General features: G+C 34.4%; 1 protein-coding gene across 3 annotated transcripts; it reads right to left on the reverse strand.

Annotated features, from left to right (window-relative positions):
• Positions 1-293: 293 nt before the first annotated feature.
• Parp11 (poly(ADP-ribose) polymerase family member 11) lies at positions 294-24,378 on the reverse strand. 3 transcript variants are annotated; one of them, XM_046425992.2, is made up of 8 exons: positions 23,227-24,378; positions 20,573-20,701; positions 19,564-19,680; positions 16,449-16,524; positions 13,424-13,496; positions 13,214-13,344; positions 4,960-5,111; positions 294-3,220 (listed from the first exon to the last, which is right to left on the reverse strand). In XM_046425992.2, exons 2-8 carry the CDS (start codon positions 20,595-20,597, stop codon positions 2,904-2,906), a joined length of 891 nt encoding a protein of 296 aa, XP_046281948.1. In that variant the 5' UTR covers positions 20,598-20,701; positions 23,227-24,378; the 3' UTR covers positions 294-2,903. The 3 variants fall into 3 exon arrangements, with proteins under 3 accessions (XP_046281948.1, XP_046281947.1, XP_058429119.1); XM_046425991.2 differs by having other exon boundaries at positions 19,564-19,684; positions 23,227-24,373; XM_058573136.1 differs by lacking the exon at positions 19,564-19,680 and having other exon boundaries at positions 23,227-24,377.
• Between the last annotated feature and the right edge of the window lie 1,944 nt (positions 24,379-26,322).

Here is a 26,322-nt window from a genome sequence, read left to right on the forward strand (position 1 = left end):
AAGGAAAGGACAGCTACTGGTTCCCAGCCTTGATCTGTTTTGGAATTCTCAACAGCATAGATTGAGTAAATTATTTTCTCCACAGGTTATTGATTAACTGTGGCTCATGGTATTTCAAACTAAGAACAACGGACATTCCCCTTCAGCAATTTTGGTACGTAGGAGCCTACAGGCAAAAAACTCCTTGGGAGTCCATTAAGTTAGAGCTGAAAACTTGCGCTTAAATAATGCAAGGTGGAGATGAGAAACAGAGATTGAAGAAACAAATATATGACATACACAGACAACCAAAACCTACTACAGAAAGCTTTAATCACCAAATGTAAAAACAACATATCCATATATTTAAAATAGTTCCAAATCATCACTATCAACAGTCCAGAAATGAAATGATGTACTAATACAAAACCTTCCTGTTTTTAACTAAAAGATTCATGGAATTTTTTTTTATATAAACACATTTATTTGTACCCTGAGGCTGGTATCACCAAAGTGAAAAACAGGAAAGTCACTACTAGCTGGAATTTATCCAATGAAGAGTTTTAAAAACCTTTTGTCATTAACCTGGAATAGCTTCTCCTTACTCTCCTAACCCACACTATGTAATGACCAGAGGAAATGATGGCAAACAAATATGTCCAGCCTGATTTCTATACCAATCATATGACTTTCATCTTCACTTATTGACTAAAACAAAGAAATAAAATTTTAACTTCGATGAACTTTATCATATTTTAAAATACATATCAAAATCAGGGTTTTTTTTAATAAAAGGGGAGTTGGCAGCACATTCTCTGATGAGAATAGTACAGTACTTTCTTATAATGGTTGCTGCAGTGTACATTATACTTTACCTCACATAAACCAAGCAGGCTCAAAGTTCGCACAAGTATACTTGAAAATACTTAACTCTAGGCTCTTAGTCACCCCGAGATAAGATCTACACATGTCTAAAAGAAAAATAACTCCCCAATACTTCAGCAGTTATTCAAGTGCAGAGACAGGTATGCATGTTAAGTTGGGTGGGGAGAGGAGAGATGGCCATGTTGAAAATGTTTCAACATTTTTTATAAGTAAATAAATAAACAGAATAGAAAGATTTTGAAAATCTGAATTTCTAATATCTCTGACATTGTCTTTTTCTGGATTAGTCTAGAGACATGGTGGGCTACCTCTCCATGGCAGCTTAGTGGCTTTATCTCCAGTGACTTCCATGATGCTCTTTGCATGTTTTTAAAATGGGTTCTTTCTATATATTCACGGCACTTCATCTAAACCAGCAGCAAACGTGCATATTTGAGTCAGGAAATCTTTGTTGCTGCTTTGTTTCAAAGTATTATGTACACAATTTCCTGTGCACTACTTATTTTCTTACCACTGCACAATTACATATATTCTGGGCTCTAATGAAAATCTGCTGATATATTGCACTTAAAGAATTACCATCCCTAATCATATATTCTACTTTTATTATTTCTAGATGCCCCCCAATTAAAATGATTAGAGAGAAAAATACAGGAATGGATACTTACTAAAAGTTGAGTTCAGAAACACTTAGCCTCACTGGGTGAGGATAATGGAGAGAGAATTCAGTATTATGAAGTTAGAAAAAGGTTTTCCGGGAAAGGCTTGGCACAGCTGTTCTCCTTTTCAGGAAGAATCATGGAAAAATCAATGTTGGAAAGACTCTCAACAATCATGGGCAATTCCTCATCCTATACTTGAACTGCTAGACATCCTGCCAAGTTGTTGTCTAGCTTCTGCTAGAACACAGACAGGAAGGAAGCTGATCCAATACTACATATTCTTCCTTACAACAGAACAGCAAAATAGATGGAACAGGTAAACCAACTACCATTAAATAACAATCATTAATTGTATCTAACTGTTCAAGAGGGTTAGGAGGTTGTCAAGTGCTATTCAAAAGGATAAACTAGATTTTTTTCCAAGCATCCCACTTCTGCAATCATTCAAAATGGAGAGATACCAGTTAGAAATGTGAATTTTAGGAATCACTGTTGAAAAGCTATGTGTGTTGTAGTAGGGTCGATAAAAACATCTTAGAGGTGATCACTGGAGGGACTGTAACACAAAGGGGAAAGAAATGTTTTAAACAATAAGTAAAAGCTGCACTTTGAAGATGTGCTAAAAACCTTGTATAGCAAGTCTTGGTTCAAGAACTCAAGAGCCCTGGTGGATGGACTGTAGGTTGATTACGGTCTGCAGCAATTGTCAATTCATGTGCAGGAGACATAAGAAAATAACATAAGTAAGTCAGAGACTGCAGCGTGTATCCTAAGGTAACTAGAAGCAGAGCACTGTCTTGGTTTTCTCCTTCTGGCTTGTCTGATAACACTGCAGATAATATTTTGTTTCTTATTTCTATCAAAGTGCCCAGACTGTTTCAGGATTTTAATTATCCCCTTCAGAATTCCAAAAAACCAACGTGTCAATTGCTAAACAGTAATACCAAAATTCAATTTATAAAGGATCAGTTCCTCTACAGGGACATATATGTTTATATTTTTATTTTTTGAACATAGATGAATAAGTCCATCTGTACTAAAATCATTTATCCTGATCACACATATGTAAACTTTAAAGATTGCATGACCATGGTAACTGAGACTCAGCTAATTCAATCTGGAATGGTATCTCTCATTCTGTGTGTTAAAATGGCAATGGTATTAATTTTTAACAAGACTATGGGTAACAGACAAAAACAACACAACAAAAAACCAACCTTATAGTCAGTATGTCTTTTTACATGGAGGCCACTTTTTTTTTTTCATATCTGTTTCAAAAGTATCAGATATTTAACATTTAGTGGCTAGATGACAGGAGAGCAAATCTTCCTGCAAGAAAGAACAAAATTTCTTGACCACTGAGATTTGGAAGTGAAATCAATGAAAGTCTATCAAGTACTCAGGATAGATTTGGTTGGCATCAAAAACCACAAAGATCTTTGGATTCCAGGTATCATCCACACAGCTGTCATATAAATTCACATAGCTCCCGTCTTTGGAAGGAGGTCGCATGTATTTGGAGTCTCCGTTTATGTAATCTCCAATTAGCACTCGAGCAAGAAACATAGATTTATATGTTCTAAATAGATGCCGCTGTTGCAAGCTGACACCATGAATTTGGAATGTGTTTCCATGCTTTATGTCATCTTTGCAGAAGCGACTGGAGTAAGCAGCATCTCTAGCAAAATAGGTTCCTTGAAAAAAAAGGACCAAAAAGAGCCAAGATTACTCCTAAGAATATACTAAACATAAACAAAAACATTCTAATTGTCAGGAGAATAGACTCATGGAATTGTATAACAAAAATAGATGTGGAATTTCCTCATCTGCAGGTCCTTAAGGAAAGAATAGAAATCCATCTGTTGGGGACAGCTGCAGTGCAGACTGCCAGAGGCATAGATTTATTGGTATACACCAGACCTTGCCAATACCCTCCTCCACTCCCACTAAACTGCAGATACCAGATTTCTGTTTTCAAAAAATCTTGCAAAGAAGCCCAGTAAATAAAACTGTTCTGTGATTAAAAGTGTGGCAGGACCTGAATTTTTATCATGTGGACCTTCTTCCCACTTTTATTTCCTTCTACTAAGACTCCTCCCTCAGCTAAGCTCTGGAGATGACATAGAAAACTTCAAGTAACAGACATGAGTTCAAACCCCAAGAAACCATACTTCTAGATACATGGTTATAATCCAACAACAATTCTGGAAATAACAGAACTTTATGTCCAGAAAAAGATTTCTGAGAGTACAAAGCTATTGCTACGATTTCGATATTAAAAGTTCCCCAAAGGCAATGTGTTGAAGGCTTAGTTCCCAGCTTGATGCAAAGAGGTAGAACTTAGTGGGAGGTCTTAGGTCACTGAGGGAATACTCTCAAAGGGAACTGTGAAAGTATAAGCCAAAACACCTTTCCTCTTTTTAAGTTGTCTCAGGTATTTTGTTATAGTAACATAAAGCTGACTAACATAGCTGTTCCTGTCAGAATATTTTATAACAATTTGACCAGTTCAATTTCTAAACATGAAAACTCAACAGAAGCTGACTCTTTAGAAATGGTAGACAGTAAAAATTATCATTAAGGCAATACTTACTCTAAACATTTTTGGAATTACGAAGTGTCATATTTACTCAATATCAATGGATTTGTGTTAAGATTTTTCTGACCCTCTTACAGTTCAATAAATGAGATGGCCTTTTCTGTAGGTTTTTAAAATTAATTTACTTTTTCAAAATGTAGCATATCCTGATCCTACATCATAATTCTTTTGCTGAAGTAAGGTATAGAGTAAAGACTAGAAAAATAAATATCCATCCCTGACCTTTTCCCCTCATCTCTCCTTAATTTGCTTGAGTTGTGGGCATAAACTAGAGAATTTAGACTTTCATAACATTAGAAATAAGATAAAGTTTCCCCCAATTACTCCTTATTGCCCGTTAATATTCTCACCTATTACTTTGTAAAAAATAAAATAAAATAAAAATAAAATCACTAGTACCTATACTGGTGCATAATATAATTAACTTATTTTATCACTCACTCTATCTATCTATCTATCTATCTATCTATCTATCTATCTATCTATCTATCTATCTATCTATCTTTTCCATAAAGCAATTTAGTGTGTAGGCTTATACATATAAAAGACTATACCTGGATGTTACATATAATGCAAAAATTCTTCAACATGGACATGATGCCCCATATGAATAACTGGAACTTGGGGAGTTATTTAATTTGACAGAAGTGTAAGAGTCTTACTTCATCCTGTGCACGTAAGAATTGACTTATCTGCAGCTCAGAAACTCTGAGGATGTGCCTAAAACCCAGGACAGTAACTTTTAACTACTACTGAATTACATAACTGTCAATTATCTCTAAAGAAGAGAGAGAATCCTAGAACTAAATTTGGACCTGGAATTCTGATAATTACCTTTCCCAAAGAGAGCACCATGTATACCATTTATTCTCCAATCAAAATTATGAATGCAAATTGCTTCCACAAATTCATTGCTGGTACCATGAAATAGCATTTGTTCATTAATCTGAGGGACACCTCTTTTTTTCTTGAGCTGAGCCTTTTTCCTAAAAACACAATACACATAAGGACACAAAACACACACAGAAACAGACCATAATTAGCATTTAGTAATTTTTTAAAGAACAATGTTCAACAGAAAGGCTAAGACAAAAAAATACATCTTTAATATAAATCCTAAGTAGACAAAGCAGTTTTAGAAAAGACATAATTTCCAATGCCCTTGGACACTTAAATCATCTCCTCAAAAATTATTAATTAAATTGAGCCTAAAGGTTGAAAATTATACCAAAAGCGGCTGGAGATGTAGTGCAGTGTTAGAATGCTCACCTAGCACCTGCAGAACCCTGAGTTTGATCCCAGCATTCCCCTTCCCCAGCCCACTACAAAAAACCAAGAAAAAATTTAAAAAAAAATTTCCCCAAAGATATAGATATCTAGACTATGCCTCATCATAGTAAAGGTAATTGATGATTTAAACCAGCTAAGCTTTACAGATGCCTATAAATGAGATTATAAATAATTAAATACAAAGATCACAGGGTCATTAGACAGCGAATTCTTTGAGCTGGGGCCACATCTTTCTATCTCCAGAGATTAGAATATATTAGTTGAATTGATGTGAATTTGGGATATTATGGATGGAAGGAACATTATTAAGTCATCAAGTTTAACTTTCTTTCAAACAGACACATCTTTTTTTTTTTTTTTTTTTGGTACTGGGGATTGAACCCAGGGTGCTCTACCACTGAGCTACATGCCTAGCCTTTTTTGTATTTTATTTTAAGGCACAGTCTCACTAAATTGCTGGGTCTGGCCTCAAATTTGTGATCTTGCTGCCTCAGTCTCCCCCGCCCATCCCTGTCCTTGGGATTGTAGACATGAACCACCACACCCAGCTCTTCAAACAGACACATCTCTTTTAACACATAAGAAGACATTCAATGTAGAACGAATTGTAACTGAACAGACAAAAACTAAAAGCCCCGAATTCTTTCACAGAAAAATGAATATATAATTATATATTTACATATCAAAGTTAAGAGTAATAAACTAGACTGACGTGCATTAACAGTAGATTTGAAAAATAATCTTGGATGTAAAAAGAATGTTGCAAATATACACACATTTCTCAAAATAATACTGTATTTTGTAAATAGAGATTATGTATGCAGTAAAAAACTATGAAAATATAAACAAGAAGGCATTATAGAAAAGTAAAGAAGAAGACCAGAAGAGGATAGTGTAAATACTTCAGTTGTATATGTAATGTTTTATACTTTTAAAAAAACAATATGCAAAGATGAAGAAAGTGGGGCAAGTATTAAAGCGTTAAATCTGGTAGGCATACAGGTGTCTGAAAATTTATCTGCTGCATTTCACTTTTGAAATATTTCATTAAAAAGACATTTTAAAAATAAGCCCTCCCCTTTACACCTGTGATAGCTAACTATTTAATGCCTGTTTAAGTTCATTCCAGCATCAAGGACTTACTGCTTTGCAAGACAGAACATTCATTCTATTTATGATCAGCTGCAATTGTTAGAGAGCCAAAAAAAAGTCCCCCAAAGAGCAGCTCCCGAGGTCTGAAAGGGCAGGGAAACAACCCAATGAGCATCACCACAGAAGAGCCAATCAGCTGGCAGCTAGAAGTTTGCTGGGGCCGCTGTGAGCCAATCATCAGCTGGCAGCTGGAAGTTTGCTGGGGCCCCTTCGGCTGTGGCTCTCAACAAGTACTCTCACCCAACACTGAACCAAAATCTGCCTTTCCATTATTTCTACTGACTAGTTGTCATTGTTCTCTTCTGAACACAGAACAATTTGAATCACTCTTTTAAAACAACTCTATAAATACCCCCACATAAGTATGAACATCTCATTGGGCTTTCTTCTGTAGATTAAACATATACTGTTCCTTCAATTAGTCTTCACACAGCAATGCTTCCAGGTCTTTCTCTTTACCGGACCTTCTTTAGCTAACATAAATCTGCTAGATACCTTCTAGCTAATAACTGTTGGTAAGAAATAGAAATATAGTTCAGGTATCATCAGACAGCACTGACTTCACCAAAACCACTGAATTCAGTTTTGTAGCAGAGGCATAAAACTGCTTATCTAATGTGTGCAGTCAGTTAAAACTCCCAAGACTTTTCAAACCAGAAAACCTCTGAGCTTGATGAATTTGTACAACCTAATCTGTAGACTTCTTGCAGTTAAGCTTTAAACTTGATACAGTAATTTAAAAAGTAAAAATTAAACAACAAATTTATCCATCCCTCAAGTCAACAAATTTTATCAACATGAAGCTCAGTGAATATGTGGAGAAATGTATACATTCATTTAAATGACAGAAATTAAAATGTCTATGATCTTTCTCAAGTCATTCAACAATATGTATCAAAATTAAATGCATATGCTTTGATCTACTGCAACAATCTTTCCAGACCACTGAGCCTGACATTAGAGGGATATGCAGTAAGCAATTATTTATTTCACAAAAAACACAGGTTTTTATAAGAACAAATTATACAGACCAACTTTCTGTTTTAGAACTTTATGTCTCACTTTTTCTTTTCTTATAATGTACGTCTGTTCCTTTTTTAACAAAGAAAAATAGTTATAAAAAAGATAGTGTATGTTTTGACCTACTTACAACCTTCCAAGGTCTTTCTGACTACTGATTCACTCCCGAAACAAATAAACTACCCCTTCTAGTTTTGAATCTTTCACAAGAATGATAAGCAAGTCTTCTACATTTTCATCTAAGTTCCTGATAAAAATGTTGAAGAAAGCATGCATACCAATCAAGTTACTCTCTGCATGACTTCTACTAATTTTTCTCTTTGTACTATGACCTGGCATACCTTGTCTTCAACATAAGAAATTTTCTCCACTACTTCATAAAAATCAAGTTAGACTGTAAGGAACTTTCCAAATTACCACTATGGCAATCCTATTAGTTTGGCATTCATGAATTCATACCATTTTTTAAAGTAAAAATGTGTTTAAAACACATCCCTCTAAGGTCAAGTTCCATGAGCTATGATGACTAGAATTCACTCTAAAAAATCAGGATGTTCACTTGTCACTATATTTCAGGCACAGATTAAAATGAATCTTGGTTTGAAAATTTACTCCAGTGTATCTTAGATATTATAAATAAACTGTGGCCTAAACAGCCTGGAGTGTGGCCATCAGCAGGCAATGATAAACTGGTTACTGGATTGGATGGAGCAAACATCTCTGCTGGAGGCAGAGCTGGGCAGGTGGTTAAAGCTCCATATCCTCACAGCAAGTTTTATTTATTTAAGTGTCCATGATGAAGGCACGCAAGAAATGTGGACACTCACAGACTATATCTTTAGGGTTCCAGAAAGGATAGAGTTGAGTTTCAGGGCCTCTTGAACTTCGATTAAACCTACAAGGAAAGACACAGGACTACACTAAATTCTTCACAGCCCTGCCAAACTGTGTCCAAACCCACAATTACTTCTGAACTTACTAAAAGTACTGTGGCACCCTTTCTCAAAGACATCTCAATATTACCCTCCATCTTAGCAACCAGAGTGCCAGAAAAGCTAAATTGTGTATGTCATATGCTCTGCACTGAAGTTTACCTAGGTTTAGATCAGTGGTCTTCCCTTCTGGATGAACATCAGAAACACCTATAGACCTTTTAAGAGAGGAAATTTTCAAAACCCAAAGGTTCTGATCTGCTGAATCTAGGACAAGTGTCAGGCATCTCTATTTGCTAAAGAGCTCCATGGAGACTCTGATATGCAGTCAGTTTTGAGGATATCTGATCTATCAATATCTACATTCTTAAGGAGACAGAAGTTTTCACAGATCTTATTTCCTAGCTGTCTTATACTTCCCAACTCTGGATCAATCTCATCATCTCTCCTATCTACTCTTATATTTATACTGCTGATGTGAATCACAGAAAATTTCCCATGATTTCCACTAGAAATTCACATATTCCAATCTCAGCTAAACCCTCAACACTGATAGAAATCATATGGTTCCCAAGTTAGCTCTTTCTCTCCCATTTTCCACAGTGTCCATTTCAAATCTCTCCTATCCCTTTTCCTTTTCCCTCTTTATCCACACCTTCCTAACAACAATTCATTCTATGTAGGTGACTTCATTTCTTATTTCACATAGAAACTGAAGGCATGAGACTCTAACCTAGCTCTTCTCCTCATCCTCTATCTCTATTTACCTACCAATCTAACTGGACACTCTCTCTCCCTCCTTTCTAACATGTGTTCTCTGAATTCCATTCTGTCATGCCTCTTTGTGAGTCTTAATCTATCAATTATGCTTCCCCCTTTTTCTCATGTCTCTAAACTCTCCTTTATAGGTTTCTTCCAATCACAAAGCTCAGATCTCACTCATCATTAAATTAAAACAACACAACATAACAAAAACACTTTTCCTTAAACATTTTTTCTATCTCACATTTCTCATCCTTGTCACTGCCAAGCTTCTTAAGAGTTGTTTACATTTGCTTGTACACACAATATAGCATCTACCAATGCTTTGATCAAGGTTACCAACGATCTTTAGGTTACAAAGCCCAAAGGACATTTTTAATATTTATCTTTCTTGGCATTTCTTCAGTATGGGGCCTAGCAGATGATGTCTATTTGGATAAACTACTTTCTTCATTCAGCTTCTGCAACTCCACATTCTTTTGGTTTTCTTTTACCTTCCGTGGTTGATACTTCTTCCTTTCCTCTTTAGGTTTTCTCTTTCTCTGTTCATTCCTTCCAGAGTTTGGTTAATTTTTCTTAATCTATACACATTCCCTGGTCATCTTTACTCATCCCTATAGTTTATATTGCCCCATATTTTCTAAAAACTCCAAAGCTTTGTCTCTAAACTACTTGCCTAAGCTCTTGACTTGTATATCAAATGCTGTACATCAACCACCAGGGAACCTTCCATTGTCCCTATAAAGACCAAGGCCTGTTTCTACCCATATCCTTTAGTCAACTAAAACAAATAGTCCAGAAATGTGGGAGTTACCTTTTCTGTCTCATTTACCTACCCCATCACACACATTAATTCAAGCACCAAGTCCCACCATTTTACATACTCAATATCTCAAAACTGTCCCCTTTGCCTGTATACAACAGATATCACTTTGGTTTAGGCCACCCACTGTGTCTCAGTTTAATTACTGAAATAATTTTCTAACTTGATCTCCATGCTTCAAACTGTGATTCCTTTAAATAAGAGTTTCTCAGCCTTGATGTTATTATTATTTGGGGTTGGATAACTCTTTGTTGTGGCAGTCCTATATATTGTAGGATGTTTAGTATCCCTGGTCTCTATCTAATGGATGACATTAGCACTTTCCAACCCACCATGTGACAATCAAAAATTTCTCCAGTCATTATTAAATGTTTCCTGATAGGCAAAATCACTCCAGTTGAGAACCACTGCTTCAAAACATTCCCCACAGTATGGCTTGATGAATTATTTTTCTAAAATTCAGATCCATCACCCTCTTGCTTAAAGTCTTACAAGGATTTTCTACCATTCCAGAGAAAGAAAATCTTTTAGTTTAGCTTATAAAGCCCTTATAAAGTCTGGCACCTGCAAACTCTCAGGATCAATTGATTTCAGCTAAGGTTACTGAAAAAAATTATACAACCACCCAGTGATTCTGATATAAACTCCCGCAAGCTCTCCCTATTGACTACTTTTTTAGCCTCCTGTCTCACCATTCATGGTAATTTTCTATTCAATCTGAAATTCTCTCAACTTTCTATATTCTTTCTTATATCCAGACTTTGGCCCATGCTGTTCCCAAAGCCTAGGATGTCCTTTCTCTATTCTACCTGTGTCTAGCTTAATTGACACCTGCCTTAGGAGGTGTTATCTAATATACCCCATTCCATAATCCACACCCTACTTTTGTCAGCAAGGGTGGATAGAAACCCTCACTTTGTGCTCCCATGATGACCTGTGCTCATCCCTATATTTCTGGGTAGCCGAGGCCTGCCTTTTCATCTAATCTATAGTTCCATACATCATTATATCTCAAGTACCAAGAATAGTGCTTGTCACAAATCAGGTGCTAAAAACATATTTGTCGAAAGAAGGGAGGGAAGTAAGAAAGGCCCAAGTGACATATAAACTGATCCCTGATGGACTCTTGTGGGCCTGACTGTCTATATGGTGAGTCATAGGTTATGTGATAATGAGATTGACTAAGTTATTTTAGTTTTACAGGGAGATGTCAGAATGACAGGCTGCCCCTGCAATGAGATCTAAGTATTTTTGCAATACTACAGCAGGTGACAAGTTCACTTACATCACAGATTTCTATAGGCTGACAATACAAAAAAATCATGGCATCTCCACATAAGACTGTTTGCAGTGAAATTCTTAGTATCAAATGTTTTAGGGATTCAGTGGGATGGTTTGTTTGGTTTTTTGTTTTGTTTTTTAAAGAGAGAGAGAGAGAGAGAAGAGAGAGAGAGAGAGAATTTTTAATATTTATTTTTTAGCTTTTGGCGGACACAACATCTTTTGTTTGTATGTGGTGCTGAGGATCGAACCTGGGCCGCACGCATGCCAGGCGAGCACGCTACCGCTTGCGCCATATCCCCAATGGGATGGTTTTTTACAGTAGGTTTTATTTGGAACTCAAATTATGGAGATCAATATGAGCTCTACTTCAGAGATCTGATTAAAAATTAAAAATCAAGTTTTCAACAACCCATTTCAGAAAAACAGTCACTGAGGTAATAAAATCAAAGGGGGCAAAGGCTTTTTTCTATCTTCCTCCAAACAAGAACCAAAAAAATGTTCCAAAGTCAGACACAGTTATTGTCAGAAATAAAAGATGGTTTGGTACAAAGAGTCAAAACTATAAAAACACAAGCTGAACACAGCTTATTTTACTATAAACAACTATGAGAATTATATCTGGAATGTACTTGGGCCACATTTAACTAATCAGTTAGAACCAAGAAAGAATTCCATGTACCATTACCAAACAAAAGTCGTTTAAATGTCCAGTATATGGAAATGAAATGAGTTACAGTCTGGGATTTACTTTGAAATACTTCACCAACAACAATAACAAAAAGGAGATAGACTATGTGAGGTAAATCTTGATAAATATTGAAGCAGGATGATGAGCACATGGGTTTCCTTATATTAGACTCTCTACTTTTTTGTTTGAAATTTTTCTGAAAAAAAATTCAAAGTCAGAGTAAAAATATTAGAAGCCAATCTCATCTACAAATGTTAACTAAAATATTTCAGAGAGCCACTTACTTTAAGTAACATTTGTTATAAAAATATAGCACAACAGGTTAATCTGAACAATACCTCCAAGTTTTCTGTAATGAGATTTATTTTTAGGTTTTGTGCACAATGAGCAATCTAAGAGGTCATTTTTAACTTAAATCTAAAATTAAATTGAAATTTTAAACCTACATAAACTCTAAGCTAAGTAAGAACTTTGAAGGTATGTTTTAGATTGTTGTTTAAATCAAAACAAGCAAATGACTAGTTTTGTGTAAGACAGTGTAGTGTAAGTAGCTGGGCACGGTGGCAAAGGCCTGTAATCCTAGTGGCTCAGAAGGCTGGGGCAGAAGGATCACGAGCCAGCCTCAGCAAAAGCAAGGTGCAAGCAAATCAGTGAGACCCTGTCTCTAAATAAAATATAAAATAGGGCTGGGGATGTGGCTCAGAGGTCAAGTGCCCCTGAGTTCAATCCCTGGTGCCCCCATCCCCCCAAAAATATAGTGTAAGTGTAATTATTAAAAAAAAAAAAGTCAACAATGTTTCTAATTTGACATAAAAAGCTGAGCCAAACAAAATCACATCAACAAAGTTGAGCAGCTCCTGAGACTTATAATGTCCATTTCAGTCAAGATGCACATCTTTAAGCCCCCAGGGAAAGCTTTTCACGTTATAATGCCAGGGATTCACTTGAAGAGTAGCTCTCTTTTACTCCTCCAGGAAAGCTAAAGAAGTGCACTGAGAGGCCAGGTAGAAATGTGCCAAAATAAAATCAGCATGTCGACATCAGTAAAAATTAATACAATTAAACACTGATGTTTAACTATCTCTAAGACTATATAAGTTTTACAGATAGGAAGGTTCAGATCAGAGATCATCTTACCTGCAAAAGAATTCCCATAGATCTAAATTTTGAATTCTCTGAATTCTTTTAATTCGGTTACGATCCATTGTTTTCCCAAAGAGACTGGCAACTTCATTATATTCATGTGTTTGATTGTGCAGAGAAATAAGCTGGGAAGAAAAGAGTACATGGTTTTGTTACACTCCTTTCTAATTTCTTCAAGGGATAGATAGTCAGACCTGCTCTTACCTGATATGGTACTTCAGTATTCACATTCTCCCAGTGTGGTGGCACAGGGATAGCCTCATTTTCACAGATATAACTTAAAATAGCAAAAAATAAAACAAAATATTAGAAGCTGATTATAATTACTGCCAGTAATTTAGTATTTTCTCCGAAGCTAAATTTTCATGTTCATGGTATGATGTCAAATGCAATAAGTGCAACCCTTTGTTTCTTTATTTAAAAATATTTATTGAATGCTTACTGTGTGCTGTTTTTCAGGTATTGAATAGTAAACTTTGATGAAAAATATCCAATCTTACACACCAATAAATTTCAAAAATAATTATATAGTTCTGTCTTATTTTCTTTTAAGTTTCTAAAATTTCTTTAAAATGTAAGGAAGATTAGAGAAAAGGTATTTCTAAGGAAAAAAATTAAACTCCTGATGGAAAAAAAAAAAGCCCAAGCTCTTATTTATATTGCCTACTGAATAAAAGTGAAACTCTTATCAGCCATTTATGTACTCCAAGATCTGAGTCAAATCTAAAATTCTCTTTCGTGATCCACATTAATTCGCTTACTGCAGTCAGAAATCTTTTTAAAACTAAAGTGTCCAAACCACTGGATGTGAGCAAAGAAAGATAGTGATGATGGGGTGTTTAATAGTAAAAGCTAACACTCCAATCCTCTCTGGTGATTGAAAATAGAAAAAATTTTAATGGAAAAAATTAGTTTCAAACCTATCCTTAGTTTATTTTTTCAAACTCATTTTAATTTTAGGAAAAAACAACATCATTAAAAATGACTGTACATAAAGAAGAATGCAGTGGGAAGTGTCCCTCCAACTCCAGTCCTTGTTATATCCAATTCTTTCTTCTTGCTTACTCCAAGTAATTACTGTTTTTAATTGTTTGTTCTTTTGGAATCTCTTTAGGTAAATATAAGCCAAATTATTCTTTCACACAAATGGCAGCATAAATAGCCTACATTTCTGCATCTTTTTATCCACTTAATCTGAGATCTTTCCATATTAACACATAGAAAGTATTCTCATTCCCAGTGCCTACAACAGAGTTTGGCATATGATAGACACTCAATAAATACTGGTTGAATAAATAAAAGCACTCTAAATATTTTTCAGATGCCCAGCATTCCACTGTATAAGTGAGTGTGTGTGTGTGTGTGTGTGTGTGTGTGTGTGTGGTTTATTTATCCAGATTCCTATTGATGATACTCAGCTTGTCTTTCACTTTTGCTACTGTATTAAGAACTCCACAAAGAACAAATTTGTCTATTTATCACTTTACATGTCCATTGGTCTATCTGAAGAATAACACTTTGAAATTAAATTTTTGGTCAAAGTATATATTTATTCATGATTTTGACAGATACTGTGCAAATGCCACCTTATTAACATTCTCACAAGAAATATAGAGAAAGCCTATTTTCCAAAAACCTCTCCAAAAAGGTGTGATATTAAGCTTTCAAATTTCTGTCAATCTGATAGTTTTTTTTTTTTAAGCCTGATACTGATTTGTATTTCTCTTCTGCAGCTGTGTGAATGTTCAAATTCTTCATCCATGTTGGTCTTAGAGAATTCTAAAATAACTCTGAATTAGTTCTTTCACTATAACAAGCAAAAAATTTGTCCTAAATGTCTAAGTATCTTTTAGCTATTGTAAAAACAGACAAAATTTTATAGTCCAAAGCCTGAATTAATTCCTTGTCAATAGGAGGTATAAATTATTTGCTTTGCCTGAAATAAATGTTTAATAGTCTTCAATGAACATTTCTACGTCAGCACCTGACCTTCATCACTCTATTTTTCCTCTTTAATTAACTCTCCCCTTTTATTATTATCTTGCATGCTGTCCTCCATTCTGTTTAATTCTCTCCCTCTCCTGCTGTTGTTATATTATTTGTACAGTGTGGATAGAACAGTATTTGACCCCACCTTATGCTTCTTACCCCCATCAAAGGCATACCAGATAAAACACATCCAATAATATTTTCCATTATAATGTCTCATTTTTCTCCCAGATTACATGTTCTTTGAAGATAAGCAATTCCTTTTTGTATTCCTAGTACTAAAGAATGTGACCATGATGTAGCTGGAAGAAAAATATTCTCTATATTCCATAGATGTATTAGCACATTTATCATAAATATCTGAATAACTTTTAAATCATAATGCAAATTATAAGTCACAAATATTGAGAAACGAACTGATACAAACTTAAAATATTTATTCCTTTGCCCTAATTCTTTCAATTTCTTTCTTTTGCTCAAATCCTTTCAAAAATTCTCCTTGGAGGAAGCAAACAGGTATTTTGTACAATTCACATGCTACCATTTTAGTTTTGTTTTGTTTCATTTTAAATTCTTTGAAAAAAAAGAATTTCAGTATTTGCTTAAGGAATCATTTTTTTAAAAAAGGAGACATGCTCTAAGGTTTTTCCCTTCAACCACATTCATATGAATAACAAATATTTAATCTGGCATGTACACCTCTTTTTTCAGACTATGTACAGCCAGAGAGAGCAAAAAGAAAATCTTCAGTGTAGATCCAGGGAGCTGTCCTGTTGCCCCGTTGTGCAAACATTTTCCTTAGGTCTCTTTTAATTGCTAAAGACTTGAAATTACTTCTAAGGGTTGCCTAGTAGAAATCAGTAGAGATACAAAGTGGGCAATTACCCAGGACTTATGACTCAAATAATTGGATGGTTCTGTTGAGAATATCTTTAGTTAAAATTCAAATTTACCAGTGTATTATTTTAAGGGTTTATTACAAAGGCCATAAGACATTTTGTAACTACTGTGCACACTATTCTCAAGAATTGAAAACAATAAATAAACAACAAAAGGGGGAAAGAATAGAAGAAATGATGACAGAAGATGATTGGCTATTTTATCAACAAATGAGAGACTTAATATTTAAAAGGTCAATTTAATATATAAAAAGTCATTTATTGACTCACTAAAACATTAGTCTATGCGTTTCTCTATCAAATGGCAAAATACCGTTTCTGCCCCATTCTCTTTACAATACCTGAAAGCACTGATAGAAAAAGGAGCCCTTTTTATTAAGCGCTGCTTTCCAGTGGTGAGATTCATTTGCTTCATTTCTGTACACAAAGACAAAGATATTAGATAAGCCATAGAAACATACTGTGCTATAAAATGTCAAGAAGATTAGTAGTCACACTACATGATGACCAGGAATCATGGAGATATGGGAGCAGCTGACAGGCAGAGTATATTAAGATACTTTACCATGCATCTATACATCTTGTCATAAAGGTGCTCTTCAGGGGAGCACAGCTTCATTGCTTGACCTAAGCTCATACATAAAGATGCTAATTTTATACACTGCTCAGTATGCAGGGTCTATTCCTTTCTGTACTGCGCTTAGGTTATACCGACAATAAAATACAAGAGTTCTAAGTTTAGGAAAGTTAAGAGTACTAGAAAAAGAAAGAAATTATCATATTAAACCTTCTGTTTGGCTTATTAAATGGAAAAATATACTTTGATTTATTTCTCCAAGAATTTTGGAAATGAGAAAAGAGATACATTACCATTATAAAACTTGCACAACTCACAGAATTTCAAAAATTTGTATATTTCTTGCCTTCTCTTTAAATTGTATACCTAAACCAAAAAAAATAGAAAACCTGGCGAGACCCAACACATACTTATATAACCAATTCTAGTGATAAAATATTAATTAATAACTAAATGTATCATTTTCTTCTTTCATCTATATTTCAGCCTTGGCAATATTTACCAGATCCATGTCTTCATTCCCACATAAGTCTTAATTCAAGATTCTAGCCAGGTTATCTTGTCTACTTGACAGCATTTCATTCCTAAACAAAGAGTTCACCCACCCAGGCAAGTGCTAATGTAAAGTTTGTCCTGGCTTTCTGTATTCTCCTAGACTCGGCACATACTGTCATCATTACAGTTCAAGGGAAAAAGCAAGATCTTCTCAGCACATAATGCAAAACCTGTAGTGCCATCTTCTTAAACCATCTCATTTTGAGTTTACTTTTCTCAGTTTATAGAGAGAAGCTGAGTTGACTAGTAGCAGAATGGTTGGGGCTAATAACTTTGAAATAGTGTATGTTAAGTACTAATAACTATCTTTGAAGTAATATCACTATATAGAGGGTTGGGGAACTTGAGTTATTAGTATATGTAATTTGTTTGATAAAGATATTTACTTTTTGTGATACTGGAGATTGATCCCAGGGGTGTAACACTGAGCTATAACCCCAGCCCTTTTTATTTTTGCGACAGGGTCTCACTAAATTGCCCGGGTTGGCCTTAAATTTGAAATCTTCCTGCCTCAGTCTCCAAAGTTGCTGGGATTATAGATACGTACCATCACACCTGGCAAGATATTTTTTGATAAACTTAATTTTCTGACAGAAAGCTTTCAAAATATGTACTTTACTAGCAAATATTCTTTTAGGATCAATGTGGCTTGCTAAATTATCTACTGAATGCTTTAATAAACCTCATTCTCTTCATGAAGCCTGAAGCCTGTATATATCATTCTATTTTACTACTGCTTCAAAAAAAATGTCTAGAAATGTCTACCACACACTGTTTGCCTATACTGTAGCAGAAAGTCAAATGTCAGGATCCTCTAAAAAGCAGTTTATTTGCCTAATGTCACTAAAAAGAAGTTATGATTATTCAGGACTGGGAATCTAAGTTTTAACTCATGATAATGAAAAAAAAGCAAGAAAAACAATTTTGGTGAGGAAAGTAATTATTAGATATTTGTTTGCATCAACCTCTATCTGGACAAAACTCCTTCACCATTTCTAGGCATTGGCTCGTCCAAAGGAATTTCAAACGTTTTAGCACCCTGTCTAACTACAGCATACTACTAACACAGTCAGAAAGATACTACTCCCAGAAATTGGGAAAGAAAAGATAGAAGACTAAGCTGTACAGCAATCAAAATGTACTTTTGTTAAGAAAGCCTCCCCATCTAGGTCTTATTTGCCTCTAAGCAGTAAAGAGTGGATACTAGGGCTGGGGTTGTGGCTCAGCGGTAGAGTGCTCGCCTAGTACGTGCGAGGCCCTAGGATCGATCCTCAGCACCACATAAAAATATTGAGTTCAACTACAACTAAAAAATAAATATTAAAAAAAAAAAGAGTGGATACCAACAACTTAAAATTTAAGGGACTTTCAAAAAATTATGGGTTCTTTTTAGTTATACATGACAGTAGAATCCTTTTTAACATAATTATAAAAGCACAGAATATATCTTATTCTAATTCAGTATCCAGTACCTCATATTCTCCTTTCCTCCCCACTCCCTGCTCCCTTCCTGCTATTGATCTTTCTGACTCTAAAAGGTTTTTCATGGTTTACCTAAAAACATGACCACAAATCATAGATGAAATAAAAAGTGTGGCAGATTTCCAGATTAGCTGGTTAATCTATGAAAGGGCTAATGAAATCAGAAATGGCAGAAGGCAATTTCCATTAAAGAACTAGTTTTCTGGCCAAGACACCAAGAGAAGGGTCATTCAGCTAAACTTTGGTCTTGAAACTATCATTAGCTAATTATGACTTTCTCACTTAACATATGTTTGACCTTTAAAATTAAACAGTTCCTAACTGTTTCAAACTTATTTCTAGATGGATTGGATGATGAATAAAACAAGAGCTATAAGTGGTGGCATTTACCTGTAATCCTAACTATTCAGGAGGCTGAGGCAGGAGAATCACTTAAGCCCAGGGTTTGAGGCCAGCCTGGGCAACAACAAGACCTCCATCTCAAAAACAAACCAACAAACAAACAAAAATCCCAAGATCTATAAAATACTTTGTGTATTTTAGAAAACAAGTATGACTGAACTCAAAATATATGAAAATTTTCACAAACATTTATATATATATATATATATATATATATATATATATATATATGCATATAAACATGCCTTTATTAAAGGCAATGTTGCTCAAGAAGATTCAAGTCTTGAATATTTATGGGGCAATTTTCATGTGCCACAAAAAAATATTTACTTCGCTATTTCACTGTTTGTAAATGTAAAAACTAATCTTGATCTTCAGAGCTATAGATTACTCTATCAATATACTAAAAACATAACCATTAGGAAAAAAAAAAAACATACCTGCGAAGTCTATCTTGTAGCTGAATTTGGAAGTAGTAAAAGAAATGGAGCCACAAGGGTTTGTTCTGAAGCTCTTTTCGATATCTTCACTACTAACTGAACATTGAATATTGGTATCTGGCTTTAAGATAAATCAGAAAGTTTCATTTATCAGTTGTTCATATTAGGGGTTGGCCAGAGAAGTGATACTATGGTCATAGCAAAAGAAAATGGAAGAATGAGGGAAACTTACTAACCATCTGTTCTATCTCCCAACACACAGGGAAGATCTCAACTAAATCCTCATACTGAAAATGGTTTAAAGATGTCCAGCAAAGAAACAACAGGTTATGGTCCCCTTCAACACCTGGGTAAATGTTCCTTTTTACAAATTATTACACTCTTCACAAAGTATCCTAATAATTACACTAACTGTACTTTCTAAGTGGTTCAAAATTTTAATCTTTAACTTTAAACAGCTTGGTGAGGAAACACACATACACACACAGGCTGGAGAACAGGTTCAAATCTCAGTTTAACTCCTCTGTGACTCTAGACACACTGTGTTAACTTTTCTGAGTTTCACTTTTTTTGACTAGAAGACAAGAGTTTTAATATCTGCTTTAGAGTTGTTATGAGCATAAGAGAAAAAAATATGTGTACAGCACCTAACATAATACTGGCATACAAAAGGTATTTAATGTAAACTTGCTCTGCCCTCTCTCTCTCTCTGTCTACCAAGTCAAACTTGGAGCTGGCTCAGATGTCGGATATCATGCAACTCTAGTAACACTGACACTCTGAACATACTGTAAACATACTGTTTCTTCTAAATAAATTATTGTGAAAACCTGGGGGAAGAAAAGGAAAAGAACTGGAAGAATTTCTAAGTTTTCTATTATTTAAGCTATTTGATTTCCTTAGGGTTTGATTTCTTTCAAGTTTTGCATTCATGCTCATTTATACATCTGGAAGATGATGCTATAAGTGAATCAAACCCCTGCTGCTGAAATTCAAAGATGGGAGATACCTGAAACATATGCCACTTCCCACATTCTGCCAGGTAAAACCAGCCCCACTGGGTATCTGATGTGTCCATGTCATCCATTTCACTATCCGTCGTTTTGGATAAGAATTCTTCTGCTTTGTGAAACATCTCCTGAAAAGCCAGGAAGAAGTAAAGAAAGAAATAATTCTATTAATAAACAATGTCCTTTTGTATGGATCATTTTACTTAAAAGAATGGTATTTCAATGTCTTTCCCAGAGTGGTACTTTAAAACAGCATTCTATCTTACATATTGGCTCTGAAGAAAAGCATTTTAAAATGTTGTATATTATTGCTTAACAAATCAGGCAAATAATCCTCATGTGAGATGAGATATAGCAGGGTCCACTGAACCCTTTAAATAAGCCACATCAACATTTATGAGCACCTCAGGTTTTCAGTATAGCCCCAAAGTATTTTTTTTTTGATTCAGCATTCATCATTTTATTGGCATAGGAGGTGCTTAACAGTTTTTCATCTTAAGGAATGCAATCAAAACTCTTTTAAAGTTACCTCAAACAGACCTGTAAACACTAAATTTGATAGTAAAGATTTCAGAAAAATCATTTTTTCACTAGTAATTCTAATCAGTTAGACTACAGTTTTTATTTAATTGGAAAAAACTGATGTTATTGGACTTTTCTAAATCATACTATTATATAGTATAGAGCCTTTTCCCTTTGAGGGTATTTTTATTTCTACTTGTCCAGTTATAAATGACAAAGAAATGTTATTTCTGTCATATATTTTCATTACATTTTATGACATTGCTAAATATGGTAACAGCATTTTTTAATATTTATTTTTAGTTGTACTTGGACATAATACCTTTATTTTATTTATTTATTTAATGTCGTGCTGAGGATCCAACCCAGGCCTCACACATGGAGGCGATTGCTGTACCGCTGAGCCACAACCCCAGCTCCCACCCACCCCCAACCCCCAACGGCTTTTTATAGGTTGGAAAATCTTAGAGGAGAAGTTGCAAATTTTCATCCAAAGGTCCAAAGCCCCAAAGTGCCTGATTTGTTAAACATATTTTTTATATGTTCATGTGTCTGGTCAAAAGGATCCAGACCATCACAACTACTTAAGACCAAATCCATCTGATTTTTGTTTTAAACACTCATGATTTCATCTAATGGCATGGAAAGGTGTTTCTAAGATATGGTGTTGGATACAAAAGAAGGTTATAAAACTCAGAAATATTACGATCTAATTTTAATTTAAAAAAGTCTTTATTTAACCATATGAAGTCATGCATATATATGTATGTGTATGTGCACACATACATAAATATAACTTGTCCTAGTTTCTTCTAAGTGTTAAGATGATGATGATGTGATAACAGTTAACTCTTACATTTTTTGTTCTTACTATTTACCAAGAACTGTGAAGATAATACCTCATTTAGACCTAATAACAATCAAAGCAGAGAATTCATACCATAGGAAAATTAAGATTCAAACTGAGGCAGTCTGGCTCCAGGGTCAGACCACCATGGTTTGACCATTACCATGGTTAACCACCATGTAATACTGCCTTATACGTCATTATAAATTATTTTATAATGTTAACCATACCAATTAACTCATGTATACATTATTATAAAAGTTTTATTAAATATTCTTGGGTGGATATTGTGATGAAGAAGAAATTACTAGAAAGGGGACAAAGAGGCTGGTCAAAAAAGCTTAAATTATCTGGAATTCGGCTTTCTATCCTCATTTTATGAGAATTTATAAATTATTTAAATTTGCAAACTAAAACAGGAATGCATTCCCTTTTTAAAAATCAAAAAATTCAAAATAAAGACTTATTTGAACACCAACTCTATTCCTGGTACATTACTTTTCTTCTTCAGGCTTACCAAATGATATCAATTTACTATGTATTTTTCAGATCGGTGTGAGGGCTTTTTGTATGATCACAGATACATATGCAAACATATATAGTTATTACTGATTTGTTAAAAATTTGTTTTCCCACATCTTTTTTTTTATTTTTTTTCACAATTTGTATTAAATTTTATTAAATATGCTTTTTAGGAAAAGACTGTTATCTTTTTTAGGGCCTGAGAAAGAAATGAAAATTTATTCACTTTAAAGTGATTTCTTTTTTTTTTTTTTTTTTTTTTTTTTTTAATTTTTTATTGTGGGTTGTTCAAAACATTACAAATTTCTTGACATATCATATTCCACACTTTGATTCTAGTGGGTTATGAACTCCCACCTTCACCCCATACACAGATTGCAGATTCACATCAGTTACACATCCATTGATTTACAAATTGCCATACTAGTGTCTGTTGTGCTCCGCTGCCTTTCCCATCATCCACCCTCCCCCCTCCCCACCTCTCCCCTCCCCTCCCCTCCTCTCTCTCTACCCCCTCCACTGTATAACCCTGAGGGTCTCCTTCCATGTTTTCCCACATCTTGAATTTTTTCTATAAATATATACTACAGGATAAACTAAAAAATGTTCATCCTGTTTCTAGGAGCTGTGCAATCCAGGGTAAGTTTCCATTATTTGTCTAGGCCACAGTTTCCTCTTTACAAAGTATAAAATTCAAGGCTCCTTCCTCATTAGGTGTTGTTAGAACAATAATGATAATGTAGTAAAGTACCAATACAGTACCTGAGCTCAGTGAAGGGGGCTCGTTAGTTTTGATTTTTTATTCATGTTTGGAAACTCTCTCCAAGGAATGCTTTATGATTATTTCCTGGTTTTTATCCCTTCATGTTTTAAAGTTGATTGGCTGCTAGGAAACGAAAAACAGAAGACCCTAGGATCAAGAGTTTCAGGTTTAGAACTCGCTATTTACCTTAAATATTTTAACCAAGAAATAAAGACAATGATTTAAAGTTTAAGCTCAACTATACCGTTAACTACTTTTATGATTTTTTTTTTCCAGTGATAGGGTTAGAACCCAGGAATTCTAGCATTCTAGGCAAGTGCTCCACTACTGAGCTACTCTCCCAGTTTACAATTCCTGGTTCTTCCTTCTATTCCATTCCTTCTATGGCCATTTCATCATGAGAGAAGGAGAAAAGTGAGAGTGACCTAAATTTAGTTTTTCTTCTGAAAGTAATCAGAAAATTTGGAAAGATGAGCTTTAAGCTAATAGTTAACATAAATATTTGGCTTAAGAGTTCCATCTTTTCTCTATTAGAAAAGGGAATGAAAAATAGGAAATTATCCTTTATATGGCATACGATGTAATATCAGTGTTCTGGTACATACATTATACTTATGATCTCACTTTAGCCCAGGTTACAACTGGAAGTGGTTTAATAAGTTATGTGCAATAGTGCATGCCTATAGTTCCAAATATTCAAGAAGCAGGAGGATCACTTAAGACCATGAGTTTGAGGCCAGCCTGGGCAACATAGTAAAACTTCTTCTCACACAAACAAAATAAGTAAATAAATGTATAAAAAAGAATGAGTTTGAACAAAGGCCTTTCTGAACCTCCTGTTAGCCAGGCCAGGTAGCTTATATTTATCTCTACTGTAGAACAATGTACCTATAAACAGGTACCATAATATCAAACATTTGTAAAGCACTTTTCATAAAATTCTTTGTCAATTTATACTATTTCTTTCCTCCACAACCCAATCTTCAAGAGAAGTTATTATTTTCCAATTAAAGTCAAGAAAGAAAGTAAAGCGGAGAGTAATATAATTATTTTGTCTATAATCACAAATAGCAGTACCAAGAAGATTAAAGAAACACCCAAGGCTTTCTAAACACTGCTTCTTTCCTAAGTTAACAAGCCTTTTTCAAAGACTGATACATACTTTTTCTCTCTTCTGCCAAACTTATTTTAATTGCTTAGCTTCACGGACTGGTTTTTCCAAAAAAAAAAAAATTCATTTCATAATATAAAACCTTATAATTTTTTACAATAAGTTTTCTCTCCAAATGAATGGCTATTTTGTAAAAATAGATTCAAAGAGAAATTCAGGTTTATTTAATAAATGTTAAATAATGTAACCATAATGTAATAATGGCTCTAGTTAGAAAATATTTATAGGTAACAAAAAGAACATGTGCAAGTTATCAGTCATAGAATAGGCATTGAATAAATGTTAAATGAATGAGTTACTTCAGTTACAATATCATATTCTGCCTGATTTCCCTGCTTTTAACTGGAAGGTATTGACACTTTCTGTACAGCAGCTGTGAAGAAAAGGAAAAAAAAAAAAGCTAATATAAATTGGCAAAGCATTTTCAGATACAAGGGGTATGCTGGTAGAATCTGTCTATAATGCTATCTATTCTAAGAAGAAACTTTATAAAACCTGGAAACAACCAGTCAGAATCATCGAATTGAAAAACTATGTGGAAAATTAGCTTAAAGTCAAAATGCTGGTTTGTATAAGAAAAATAATGCTGCTTTCCTGACGGACTAAAAGTTTCTGAAAAGCTTTTGACAACTAAGTTTAACTTATTCTGAGAGCATACACAGACTACCTTGAGGAAATCGTAATTGGTACTAAAAAAAGACCTTGTCTCTATATAAATAAAGATCCAAAATCTGATACTAAAAGATGAAAAATGGGGTGGAATTCCCAGAATAACAAAGTAAGGAGTGCTATGGACCCCCTCTCCAGCAAATCTATTTTTAACTGGTGAAAATTATTTTGAAAAACAAACATTTGGACGCTCTGGAATTGTCCTAAGGACATGTAACAAATGGAGAAACATCCATTCAAAAAAACTGGCTCAATCTCAGAACAGGTGAACACCTATGACATCTGAGTTATGTATGATCTGCACCACTACTTCATTCCACCAGCTCTATTACCTCTGGCATATGTAATTCCTCTCCCTCCACCTCCCCAACTGTGGAAGTATATTTTCTAAAATACTCAATTTTCCAAAAAAAATTAGGAGACATACAAAAAGAAAAAAAAATGAAAATATGACCAATAAGCTGAGATAAAAGTAGCTAGAAGCTGCCCAGATGGTGGACTTAGCAAAAACTTTAAAGAAGTTATCACAAATATGTTCAAAGGATTAAGTAAAAGCATGCTTTTAAAAGCATTCCCTTCAAGGATTAAGGGAAATAAATGATATCAATGTTTGAGCATATAGAGAATATCAATAAAGAGAAATAAATTATTAAATACTACCAAAAAGAAATTCTGGAGACCAAAGGCTGAATATTTTCTCTGATATGCAGGGATGCTAATTCACAATAAGGGGGGCGGGGTACGAAGAACAGAGATACTTTGGATTAGACAGAGGGGAGTGAAAGAAGGGGAGGGAAAAATGGGGAGAGGGATGATAGTAGAATAAATTGGACATTATTACCCTATGTGCATATATGATTACACAACTGTTATGACTCTATATCATATACAACCAGAGGAATGAGAAGCTTATACTCCATTTATGTATGCTGTGTCAAAATGTATTCTACTGTCATGCATAAGTAATCAGAACAAAAACTAGCTAAATAAAAAATTTTTAAAAAATTATGGAGTTGAGAAATACAATAGCCAATATAAAAATGTCACCAAAGAGGCTCAATACTAGATGGGAGCTCTCAAAAGGAGGCGGCACATTTAAAAGAGATCAATAGGTACTATGTCACATATATACAGTTATGCATTTCTTAATGACACAGGTACATTCTGAGAAAGTCATTAAGTGATTTTGTAGCTGTGCAAACATCCATAGAGTATACTTACATACATCTAGATAGTATAGGTCAGTCACTTGATG

This window comes from Marmota monax, unplaced genomic scaffold (genome assembly GCF_021218885.2).
Source record: "Marmota monax isolate L192 unplaced genomic scaffold, Marmota_monax_Labrador192_F-V1.1 WCK01_AAM20220418_F8-fsc00747, whole genome shotgun sequence".
Classification (NCBI taxonomy): domain Eukaryota; kingdom Metazoa; phylum Chordata; class Mammalia; order Rodentia; family Sciuridae; genus Marmota; species Marmota monax.